The sequence below is a fragment of the Peromyscus californicus genome, unplaced genomic scaffold (genome assembly GCF_007827085.1).
Source record: "Peromyscus californicus insignis strain IS unplaced genomic scaffold, ASM782708v3 Scaffold_18__1_contigs__length_77618521, whole genome shotgun sequence".
NCBI classification, from domain to species: domain Eukaryota; kingdom Metazoa; phylum Chordata; class Mammalia; order Rodentia; family Cricetidae; genus Peromyscus; species Peromyscus californicus.
In genome coordinates, this window is record NW_026294480.1 from 54,220,996 (window position 1) to 54,233,763 (window position 12,768).

At 46.1% G+C, this 12,768-nt stretch overlaps 1 protein-coding gene across 2 annotated transcripts in view; it reads right to left on the reverse strand.

Moving 5' to 3' along the window:
- Positions 1-11,087: 11,087 nt before the first annotated feature.
- The window catches only part of Znf366 (zinc finger protein 366), a 63,456-nt gene continuing 61,775 nt past the window's right edge, over positions 11,088-12,768 (reverse strand). For both annotated transcript variants that reach the window (XM_052743453.1, XM_052743454.1), the window contains exon 5: positions 11,088-12,740. In XM_052743453.1, the coding sequence (XP_052599413.1) occupies positions 12,211-12,740 (530 nt within the window). In that variant the 3' untranslated portion in view covers positions 11,088-12,210. The remainder of the gene's footprint in view (positions 12,741-12,768) is intronic.

The following is a 12,768-nucleotide window of genomic DNA, read 5'->3' on the forward strand; positions in this document are numbered from 1 at the left end:
AATTATGACCTTGTTATTGTCTTTATTTGGAATCTGATCATGGTATAAGGAGATAGGGTTGGATGTCAAGTCACCAAGGAGTGGACTTGTGAAAGTTGGTTTTGATTGTCAACTAGACAGTGTTTAGAATCACTTAGGAGTCCTACCTCTAAGCTTGTGTTTCCAGAGAAGATTAACTTGGGGAGAAGATGCATCCTCAAGGTGAGTGACACCTTCCAATGGGCAGCACAGCTATGAGAAGGTTCAGGGAAAAGGCAGCACATACCTGCCTTTGTGGGTTTTTTCTGAATGAGTGTGTCTACCACCATGGTCACCATCCACATCCTCCACTGACATCACATTCCAGCTTCTTCAGCCTTTCAACATGGACATGGTATCAGTGACTTCAAGGGGGTTTCCAGCCTATCAGCACTGGATTGGGACTGCTGAAGCATCCAGGTTCATAGACTGTCTACTGGGTTCTCAGCCCCTGCGGTATGCAGATAGCTAAGGTTGGATTACCTAGCTTCCATTATTTAAGGCAATCTCTCTCTCTCTCTCTCTCTCTCTCTCTCTCTCTCTCTCTCTCTGTGTGTGTGTGTGTGTGTGTGTGTCCTTCTCCCTCCCTCAGTTCTGTTCATTTAGATAAGTCTACTTAATAGATGGGTATAAAGTTTTCCTTCAGAATGATACAAATTTCCTGGCAATGAATAGAGGTGATAGTTATACACTATTGTGTGAATATACTTAATGCCAGTGACCTTTTCACTAAAAATAGGTAAACAATACAGTATGTGCAACTCAATACAAACACATGCTAATGCCTGTGATTACAGTAATTATACTCACAGTACTGTACCACCAGTACCTCCAGCTGTCTCCCAATGCTACCCATCTTCTACAGCACAGAGCTGGGAAAATGGATGTGCCAATTTTGCCTGGCAACTCAGTCGACTTAGAACACCTGCCTTTTCCAACAAACTAGGTGGGGTGGGAGCTGCCCAGGTCAATTCCTTCCTGTTGAGCCAGACCTGTGGATGGGGTGTTGGTGCCAATGTCTGTCTTCCTACTTGTGGTATTGTGTTTCCTTGTGGAGTTTGGAGATGGGAGTTACCTTGGGCTCTCTGAACTCATCTTCTATCATATTAAAATGATAGGTGGGAAGCAGGCAACCGCTGCCTCATGTTAGCTTCCCACCGTTCCTACTGAGTTGATGGATAGAGATTTTGTTGAAAAACTCTTCTATTGTTTTAAGCCCTTTGGTCAATCACCAAATTTTTGAATGAAGTGTCTGTGCAAATTTTTTTTTTAACCTATTTTATTTGATGACTCACGAGGAAGAGCAGTGTTTCTAGATTCCTCATACCAGTATTCTGGAAATTCTACCCAAACCCCACAGTGTTTGAATTCACCATGCTGAGAGACTAAGGACGTAGTTCAGTTGGTAGAGGGCTTGCCTAGCCCTGATCTGACCCTAGCACCACATAAACTGGGCGTGGGAAAGCGAGTCTGTAAGTGACAGCACTCATGGGGTAGAGGTGAGGGGGATCAGGAGTTCAAGGTCGTTCTTGGCTGTGTCTGGAAGTTCGAGGCCCACCTGAGCTACAATAGACCCTGTCTCAAAAAATTACCAAAGTGGAAGGATGTGTGTTTTTGAGTAGCAGCATTTTGTGTGTGTCCTCCTGAAGACTTCCAGGTAAGTTCACATACTACCTGACGGTGTTCTTATAGTACCCCAGGGAGAATCATAGAGAACGGCTCTGGCCAACATCCAATTGCTCTAAAACCCGGCCCAGTTCTTTGTCCAGTGAGCTCACAGCCGGAGTAGAGCAAAACATTTGACTATAAACCCGAGAACAAAAGTGCAGAGTTCCTTCAGCCGTGGGAGGAGATGAACAGCAGGAGACACCCAAGCCCTTGACAATCTTGTGAATTATCCACATCTTCAGATGGGGGCTTAGGGTGACCGCTAAGGGCCTGTGCTCTCTTCAGAGAAATGCATCATCGCTCGATGAACGTTTATTGAACATCCCCTAGGAAGTGGTGTTGTCACAGGGTGTTTCTAAAGTTCTGATAACTGTGCCTTGATTCCTGCTTTTTCTTCCCATAAGGAGTTTTCCACTGCCAAAGAATTTGTATTTTTCTTATTTTCAATCGGTTTTTAAAGTGTAAGAAAGGGCAATTGACTCGAATCTGTATGTATACCGGCTCAGAAAATGACAGCTGAGTGCTTTACATATTATTCTGACTTGACTAACCTGCCACTCAAAGCGAAGCCGTTGTCTTCATCAGACTCGCTACAGGTTGGAAGGGAAGCTCTCGTACGCCATGAGTGACACAGCAATTGTCTCTGCAAGTCGAGAATGACTAATAGGTTTTACCTCATCCGTCCCCTCATCTCACACAAGGTTGGAGACCGGTTTTGATCTTACCGCTTTCTAGAGGTAGAAACAAAATTATTCGCCAGCTCAATATGATGAATCACTCGCTTGGAAGCAATAGCCTTGTGATTCTTCCATATGCCTCTTAATGTATCTCTTTTCCTTCCAAAGACCATCGTTTATTAAGATCCACTATTCGAAAAGACTCACTGCATATGCCAAGCATCAGTTAAAAAGGATTCTTAGGTGTGGTGCCAGAACAGCCCTCCCCACTTCACATGGCCCCTGTCATTTATGGGTAATTCGGCCACCCCCTTGGGCAAGGCAGGTGACAGGGTGAGGGGCGTTGTGAAGAACAAGGACTCCAGCGCGGATGTCTTGTTTGGGTCAAGCTCAGAGGATGTTCTCGTATTTCTTTCATCGTGGGATAAAGATGGAGGGTGGAGGCTGGGGAGGTCTTCGAGATGAAGGGCAAAGGGAGATCTTTGATTCTGGGCCATGGCTCCTTCTCCTTCCCTGACACAGAAATCTTACTCGACCCATGTTTCCCTGCGCAAATCACTTCGGTACAGTCTGACAATGCAGCAGATACACGAGGACTTTTCCCACATCACACTACAAACACAGCCACCCTCTCCGGGGAACATAAGAGAGATTTTTGGGCTTCCACTTCCCCTCCATTTGTTTGAAGGATCAAGAGAACACAGCCCTCTTTCAACAAAAATCTAAAAAGGAAAATCATGAAAAGAGCCAACCTCTTTTTTTCTCTCCTCTCCCTTAATATATTGTTGCATCCAGGGAAGAGGAAGCAGTGAGTGTCACTGATACTGGGCCCCCAGGGATCCGTAAGGGTCACACCCCAGCTACCACAGGGGCTTGTCTTCCTCTGCTTGCAGAGGGAGTTTGTAGTCATGGATGTGGAAGTTGCTCTTGGCGCTGCACTGTTGGGAAACAAAGGGAAAAAAGAAAGAAGAAAAAGAAATGGGAGTGTGTGTGTGTGTGTGTGTGTGTGTGTATATGGTTTATGTGATGTGTGATGTATGGTGTGTGTGTGTGGTTTGTAGTGTGTGTGTGTGTGTGTGTGTGTGTGTGTGTGTGTATGGTTTATGTGATGTGTGACGTATGGTGTGTGTGTGTGGTTTGTAGTGTGTGTGTGTGTGTGTGTGTGTGTGTGTGTGTGTGTGTGTGGTGTGTGATGTGCTGTGTGTGTGGTGTATGTGTGTGTGGTGTGATGTAGGGTGTGTGTGTGTGTGTGTGTGTGTGTGTGGTATGTAATGTGGCATGTGTGTATGTGGTGTGTAATGTGTGTATGGTGTGTGTGATGTGTTGTGTGTGTGGTGTGTGATGTGTTTGTGTATGGTGTGTGTGATATGGTGTGTATGTGTGGGATGTGTGTATGTATATATGTGTGGTGTGTGTGATATGTGGTATATGGTGTGAGTGTGTGTGTATGGTGTGTGAGATATGGGGTGTGTGTGTGTGTGTGTGTGTGTGATGTCTGTGTATGTGCATACGTGTGTGACAGTGCTTTGGATAAAGCAGGCTGTAAACACACCTAGGTTTGCATAGGGCAGATAGTCTGAGCTCTAAGGCCCTGGGGATCTGGAGAAGGCGCTCTGCAGACTCTTTAGCTGTGTCCTGCTGTTCTGCAGTCTGGCTCAGAACTGTGTGTTCCTTAAGGGTGGGGTCAAATTCCTTCCACATGTTTTTGTTTTTGGTTTCTTCTTAAAGTGCTATCAGGGTGCCCAGGGACAATTGTCTCTGTGACTTGTAACATAACAACATTGTGTTTATTCCTCACCTTACTGAAGTGTAAGGTGTGCATTAGTCCAACATTTCTGCTAGATTTGGAGAACTGATTTTTTTTTTTAACGAAAATGTCTTTGGGCCATGAATTCTCCTTTAAGAATGAAAGTTCATTCTCATGCACTTGCTTTACTGGACCAGAGGTAGCTTCAAGAGCCCTGTAGATGAAAAGGACTCTTCCCAGCCTCTTACGGTCTTAGGGTCTAGCTTCTGCCCGCTGGCCTTGGTTCTCTAACTCTGTGCTGTGAGATCCTTGCCTGCTTCAGTTCTCACTAACTGAAATCTAGGAGAAAGCAGAGAGAACAGATGGACTTAATTCTGTACCACACAGTACTTAGTAAGTGTGCCTTTTACCCACCAAGTAAAGAACGTGAGCAACATGGGAGCTGTAGAATCTAACTGATCCCTTTAGTCATTATGGCAGGACTTCATATCAAGAGGCATTTTGTTTTGTATTTAGAAAAGTACGCATTTTAGTGTGTGTGTATGTGTGTGTGTGTGTGTGTGCACATGTGCGTGCATGTGTGTCTGTATATATACATATGCATGCTTGTATGTTATATGTGTGCATGTGTAAAGGCTATTCTTCATCAGGCGCCATCCACTTTGGTTTTTGAAATGCGGTTTGTAATTGGTCTGGCTTGGGGCATGCTGAATTGCCTCATCTGGCCAGTCAGCAAGCACAGGGGATCTACCCCTCACCAGCTCTCCTACTCTAGGGTTATAAGCACTGTTACATCAAGTCCCCGGCCCCAGCCCTGCCCCATGCATGGGCTCGAGACCATCAAACTTAGGTATTCATGTTTGCAAGACAAGCTCTTCACCAGCTGACACATCACCCCAGCCCGCTTTTGGGTTTTGCTATTAAATTTTCCTTGAATATAATAAGTCAAAGGGTCTCCAAAACTCACTCTCTCTCTCTCTCTCTCTCTCTCTCTCTCTCTCTCTCTCTCTCTCTCTCTCTCTCTCTCTCTCCTCTCTCCCCTCTCTCTCAGAAAAAGCCTCCTGAGTTCTGGGATTACAGGTATGTGCCACTGTACCTATTTTTTAATTCTTTGTTATCACTTTATTCTAATATTGTCTCTCACAGGATATTAAAGCTGCCACTTGAGTATCCCCCAGCATTCTTCTGGCTACCTTTCAAACCATTCTCTTACATGATAGACAAAATGAGTTTCAAAAATGTGAATAATTTATATTCATTGTTCAATGGTTTTTTATATCATCCTCACCTTGTGTTGCTGTCCCTGTCCTGTGGCCACGTCTTCCCTCTGTCACACTTCTTTACACTCCAGGACCTTTGCTCATGTGGTAGACACCACCTAGAAAGCCATTCCATCCTTTTTTCCCATGGCTGTCTTTCTGTCCTTCAGTTTTCAAGTTAAATGTCATTTGCTCAGAGGGGAAGACATAGAACTGTGAGCCAAAAAAAGCCCTCCCATCCTCAAGTTGCTTGGTTCCTATGGTGATTTGAATAAGAATGGCCCCATAGGATCATATATTTGAATGCTTGTCACCAGGCAGGGGCACCATTTGAAAGGATTAAAAGGATTAGGAGGTGTGGACTTAGAGGAAATGGGTCACTGGGGGTGGACTTTGGGGTTTCAAAAGCCCATTCCACTCTTCTCTCTCTTCTCTCTCTCTCTCTCTCTCTCTCTCTCTCTCTCTCTCTCTCTCTCTGCCTATAGATCAGGGTCTAGCTCTCAGCTGCTGCTCCAGAACCTGAGTACATGTGGTCATGCTGTCTGCCATGAGGACGATGGACTAAACCTCTGAAACTGTAAGCCAGTCCCAATTAAATGTCTTTTGTTAATAGTCGCCTTGGTCATGGTGTCTCTTCACAGCAACAGAATACTGATTAAGACAGCCATGGTATTTTGTCACAGAAATAAGAAAAGTAACTAATACAGAACACTTATGTCAAGCAGTGAGGCTGTTGCTGTGACTATGGGGTGCTTAGACCTTTGGAACCAGTTTGGAGGAAGAATGTGGAAGAATTTGGGACTTTGGGCTAGGAAATCCATCAAATGCTCTGAGCAGAGATTCACCATCGTGGTAGGAGTTAGGACTATAAGAATTCTTGGAGAAATGTGGAGGCCCAGTTCATGAAGAGGGGTACAAAAACTCTATCCAGAACTGAGCTACAGGTTATTCTTGCTACATTCTGAAAAAAAAAAAAAAGCAAAGCAGTAGTATTTATTATCCTCCATCTAGGATAACTAGGTGGACGTATGTACGGGAGTGAATAAAAGTATGAAAATCTTTGTATACTATGTTAATACCCACCATGGAAGAGATGCTCAGTAACATGGCGGATACAATGACCTTGTTGGCGGACGTCAGCCTCAGCCAATGGCTACTGCAGTGCTGGAACAAAGAACACACTGAAGAGTAGCCACAGCAGCAGAGGTGGGCGTGGCCTGTAAGCTTGGCAGCCTGACCTGCACCGACCAAGACCTAACTAGTTGCTCCCATTCCTGAATGGACCAATGATGAGTGATACTGAGCTTCCCAAATGGCCCCACTGCTCAAGAAGAGCAACCAATCATTTGATGACAGGTCCACCTTTCACGGTGAAGGGCCAGCAGCACAGACACAGATTCCTGGTGTAAGTTGTTCTGTACTGCATGTAAGAGCTTAGCCTGCTCTACTGTGCCAGTCAGCGATGGGGTGTTGTTTCCACTCACCCAGCGCCTCACACACCACCACATCAAACCGTGAGCCTGACTTCGGTAAAGTCAAGAGATGGGCACACTGGCTGAACCACATATATGATACCCAGGAGTTGAGTCTTCCTGGTTAGAGGAAATAGTCTGTGAGAACTGGGCCCCATCTTTCAGTATATTCATGGATCAAAGACTTTTGAGGGTGCTATATATCAGTAGGAAGCCTGAATGAGTCCTGGACCAGGAGTGGAAACAGGAGTATCCCCACACTTGGAACCCTGATGCGTTGCAGATACAGGGGCTGGAATTTGTTTTCGCCTTCCTCTCTTAAGATTACATCATGTCTAGAAGTCCAATGTGCTATCCATTGCGCCACAGGGAGACAGAGGCAGGCGGATCTCTGTGAGTTCGAGGTCAGCCTGGTCTATAGAGCGAGATCCAGGATAGGCACCAAAACTACACAGAGAAATCCTATCTCAAAAAACAAACAAACAAGCAAAAAACAAAACAAAACAACAAAAATCCAAGATTCCATCTTGAAGAAAAGCCTGTCAGAACCTGCCAGAGAAGGTCCATGAATCTCCATGAAGTGGCCTGGAGTGATGATGCCAGAGGTGGCGTCTCTGAGAAATACAGATGACCCCCCTTCCTCAGTGCCCCTCCAAGGAAAGGCCTGCAGCTGCCTCGGGAGTACGGTGGAGTCATTCTCAAATGCTGGGGTGTGCTCGTCTCAGTGCAGCCCACCCCTGGAGGAGTGCAGACTGAGGAGAGCTGGAATGACGGCGGTAGGAAAGGCCTGTTTGCTCCGTCTTTCAGCCCTTCTCATTTGTGTTAGTCTTAACAAACATCTTACCTCCAAATTCGTCTCAGCATCTGCTTCCAGGGGACCAACCCCGCACCGGGCTGTGTGCTTTGAGGCACATAGGGAAAAATTTAGTAATTAGGTATTTTTAGGAGCAAATTGTTTCACTCTCCTAAACGTCCATTTCCTCATTGGTCACATTAGTTGAAAAAGGATGGTGTTTGCCTCCTAGTGTTGTTGGGCTAAGATGAAATCTATTGAGTGAACCACCACGCACAATGCCTGGTGTATAACAGAGCGTGGGTTGCACATTTAGTGCTATGTTAAAGGGCAGCTCCTTGAAAAGGGGCTAGCTTGTGCTAACATGGCTTTGTGAGTTCTCTGTAGAGGAGGAAGAAACCAGCTCTTAGTTTTCTGGCCATGCTGCTGACCATTATCGTACTTAATTCCTTCATAGCATAAACTGTGAGCCCAAGATGGTCTAGTGTCCTGTGTGTAAGCCCTTTAACCCACATAGTACCCGATGAAGAAGGTGTAATTCCTAGCCGAGGTCTGATCTCAGGTAGCAGAGATTTGAAGCTGGGAGTCTGAATCAAGCATCCTGGATTAGAACTAGGGGTCCGGCCTGAGTGCTCTTATTCTGGAGTCTTCTGACTCTGGTCTTAATTTCATTTTATAAAGTTTTGGATTCAGATTGAGATAATTGCCTCTTAACTCCATGAACCTGGAATGGGATAAAACAATGAGCATGATGCCATCTGTCTACACATGGGCTGATGTTCATTCATCTTTTCCAAAGTCTTGGGGCAGGAGAATCCTGAACCCCTGCCTCCAGGCAGACAGTGCCATGACAGAAGTGTGATGTTGACAGTGGCAGCCTCTTCCCCAAATTTCAGATACTTGCAAATAAGTAACACAGTTCTTTCCAACATTTTTTTATTTGCTTAAATTAACAAAATATAGGTTACATGCCATCTCCAGGTGAACTGCCTGGAAACAGGAAGCAATATTCACAACTTGGGGTGCTAGACACTTGGAGGCTTAGTTTTCACTTGGCAAGCCCAAAATTCTGCATAAAAAGCAACATTTGCTGTAACATTGTTCAAATATCTGAAGGATTTCAAATGTTAACTTGGTTACATTTTGTTTCGGCAAAGGAGACAAAGATCATAATTCAAAACACAATGTTAATATTTATTGGATGTCTTTGGGGTTCAATAAAGACAGTACGCACACTGAACTTTCTCCAGCAGCTACATGCATCCAGATATACCCGTTAAGTCCTTTTGACTTAGGAAAGTGTCCTGGCCAAAGGGATATCTAAGTTTAAAGAAAGAATGAAAGAGGGATGCAAAAGTGACAAGGGCCATCATAAGCCTGAATCAAAAGGTAAGAGGCAAATATGCCACTTGGCTGGACTGTTAGCGGCTTCAAAGTGATGGTGGTCAGAAGCCTGGAAAGCATTTGCCTCCGATCCATTTCCAGGATTCTACAATGGGATGGAGAGTTTGGCTTTGGAGGGCTGGTGACCTTGGATGATGTTATTCTTTGGTTTTCTGAGGTGGGCCCCGGGAGCCCTTTTCAGATTTGTATTTGGCTATTTAGATCGTGGATCAAGGCTGGCCATACCTTTTCCAAAGTCAGGAAACTGATCGAACATACTGGGATGCCTTTGAGAAGCAAGGGACCACCGCTAGTGGCTACCTTGGGCTAACAGGTATAAAGGAGGGCTGATGCCTCTTCCACACCTGGGGCTAGCTTCACTTTTGGGTCAGTGCTGGGTTGGTTAAAGCCTACTAAGTCTTTTATACCCAGAAGTAGAATCTAGAGCCAGGGTCAGCATAGGCCATATTACATTGTGGTTACTTTCCTGGGATATTTCTTCTCCCTCCAAGAAATCTTATTCAGGATGCTAACACCACACAGAGGAAGCCTGCTGGAGTGAAATGGGCCTACAGGCTGGCTACCTCCTTCCTTAACAGCTCTGGAGGACCCTATGATAAGACTTCCCACTTTTCAAAACATGCTTGTAAACCACCATTCTAGACCATTCTCTCTCTGACATAACTGGTCCCTCAAACAGTCCCATAGGACTTGTTTGTGATGGACTAGATTCTGCTCCTCTAGATTCTCCTGGTTCCTTCTATTCCAACAGGACATACCCAGAAGCACCTGGAAGTAAGTGGAACTGTGGTAAGGCACAGCACATGGTAGGTCCTCAACTCTTGGTTTCTGAATGAAGCTTTCTTGGCACCGTTATCAAAGACACCAAAAAGCTTCATTCATAGTGAATGGAAAGAATCATGCCCATCTGAAGACCTGCAACAATTCTGTGTCCAGAGTTCTGCTTGTGAAACCCAGGGCGTTCTCCCCACCATCCATCCCTTTGCAGGTGTTGGGACCTAGGGATGTGCTCAGGTGGCAGTAGGAAATGCATAAAGCTTTTGTGCTTCACAGTGGCAGTCGCGACAGAGGAAGGAATTTTAGGACGTTGGCAGGAGAAATGGGTGAGAGGTTGTCAAAGCACATAGGTGAAAGAGTGAGGATCATGGAGAAGCGGCTTGGCTGACGGGGAAAGCTGCATGGAGTTGGAGCTAGACTGGATCTTCTCAAGGAGTGTGCGGGGCACTCTGGGAGGAGAGGCAGCAAGACAGTTACCAGAACCTGGCTTTACCAAGAATGTTGACACTCAACCAAGAGGCAGGTTTTACCCAAACATGGTCTGGTACCTACCATGAGTCAGTGACATGGACTCAACCCCCTGCTAGTACTGCTTCCCAGGGCAGGGTCTAAGAAGGTCCAACATATCCATCATAATGCTCACAGTTCACTGCAGCAACAGTTCAAGCACCTGGGCAAGAATCAGAGTCATCATGCATCTTGCAACACACTGGTGGCTACAAACATCGCAGGCATTGTTTTGTAGTACACACACACACACACACACACACACACACACACACACACAGAGAGAATGTGTATCTACAGTGTGTGTGTGTGTGTGTGTGTGTGTGTGTGTGTGTGTGTGTGTGTCCTGGGGAGGGTGACAGAATAAGAACAAAGGTGCACATCTGCACTGTGGTGGTGGCAGGTCTCCTGTTCTCCTAGTGAGTCTGAAGTCAGGATCAGAACTATGGACAGTGGGAAGGAGTCCCAGGGGACACAGAACTGGGTGAGGCCTACGTGACAACAGTGTGCTTCTTTTTCAAGAGGCACCTAGAGGTGATTTGGGAACTGCCAGTGCTGGGGCCCTACTCCAGATGTGTTAAACCAGAAACTTACAGGGCAAGGCTTCACCACAGGTGGGTTTTGCTTCTTTCTTTCTTTCTTTCTTTCTTTCTTTCTTTCTTTCTTTCTTTTCCTTCCTTCCTTCCTCCCTCCATTCCTTCCTTCCTTTCTCTTCTTTCTTTCTTTCTTTCTTTCTTTCTTTCTTTCTTTCTTTCTTTCTTCCTTCCTTCCTTCCTTCCTTCCTTCCTTCCTTTCTTTCTCTCTTTCTTTCTTTCTTCCAGAAAGACTTTAGTCTATAGCTCAGGCTGATCTCAAACATGAAGCAATCCTCCTGCCTCAGTCTCCCGTGTGTTGGGATTACAGTTATGAGTTACCATGCCTAGCTACATCAGTGTTTTCTAAAGGTTCTTGTGGATGGTTCTCACATGTAGCCAGCTCTGAGAGCACAGCTCAGGTCTTGCTTATAGCGACAGGCGAATGATCATTCCTCTACCCTAAATAAGTCAGAGCTTGTTTTAGGGAGAAGTCCTGAACCCCATTTCATAGCCCGAGCCCCCAATGTTCATTGTGGCAACTCCCCTTTCAGTTGCTTCATGGAGCGTGAGGCCTGAGAACAAGGTGGCAATGGTTTCTCTGAGGAAGCCCTTCTTGGGACGGGACTTTGGTCTGCAGAGTTGGGACCCCCAAGCATTGTCCAGATATCCACAGGGGTGCTCCAAATCTCCCACTGAACAGGAAAGCTGAAGCAGAACAGAGTACCCAACCAGGCATCTAAGCAATTTAGTTCCGCCTTAGTCAAAACAAATTACCATCCCCTGAAACCCTAGCTCACATTTGCAGAAACTCAGAACAGCCTTTCCAACAACTCATCTCTTGCATCATTTCCCATGTTTCTATTATTTAATAGAGGCTATTATTATATACAACTGCTAATATTTTCATCTATGATATTGTAACCTTCATAAATGTAACTAATAGTCACTAATAAGGTAACATGAGCACCACAGTTTTGCAACTAGAAAGACATTTACTCTATTGCATGTTAGAGGAAACAGTTTCTAAAAGCAAGCACCTTGAGGTTCAGCTTGCAGTTAGGTATCTAGATGAAAGCACAGTTCAACATGTGGGTGATGTGTAAAGTAACATCGAGGGGCCCCTGCACCTGTATGAAATTGCCGAGTGCCCAAGGAGCAACCTGAGAAGCATTTGTGTTACCCGCACGTCTAGCCTGAGCCATTTGTAAAGACCGGCGCCACTCGCCCGTCCCCAGCAAATGACAGTTCGTGCAGAAAGCTATATTTGAACTGCCTAGATCTCATTTTCCAAATGTAATTTTAAAGCCGTCCACTTAGATACCCAAAAGGACTGCTTGTTTTTCCATTTTCCTCTCCAGTAATTCTTTTAAACCCTCATCTCTGTGCTTGAAGTATAAGTAATCGGAAAGCGAGGGGCCCTGCCCGCGGCTTGGCAGCAGCCCGCTGCCCAGGTGCTCGTCTCTGATGGTGCAGTCTATGTCCCTGCCCTCGTGGTCCTCCACACTCTCCTCCTGCTGCTCCTCCGGAGCAGCCTGGTCCCTGCATCTTTCCCCCGGGGCCCGAAGTGTGTGCTCCTGCTTGGTGGACAGATCCTCGGGCGCGCAGAGCTGCTGGCTCTCCGGGGCCAGGCTGGGGCTGTAGGGTTCCACCTCAAAGCAATTGTCCTCGTCCCCTTCCTCTTCCTCCTCCTCCTCCTCCTCGTGGCAGAGGCAGTCTTGTGTGCTGGACTGGAACACCGGCCCCTTGGCGGTGCGCTTTTGGGAGAGGTCAAACGGCTCCTCCTGCTCCAGGTTCCTCAGGACAGTGGTGGGCTGCGCCAGGACGAGTCGTCCCCTGCCCAGACCTGCAGGACCAGAGCAGAATTTACACGC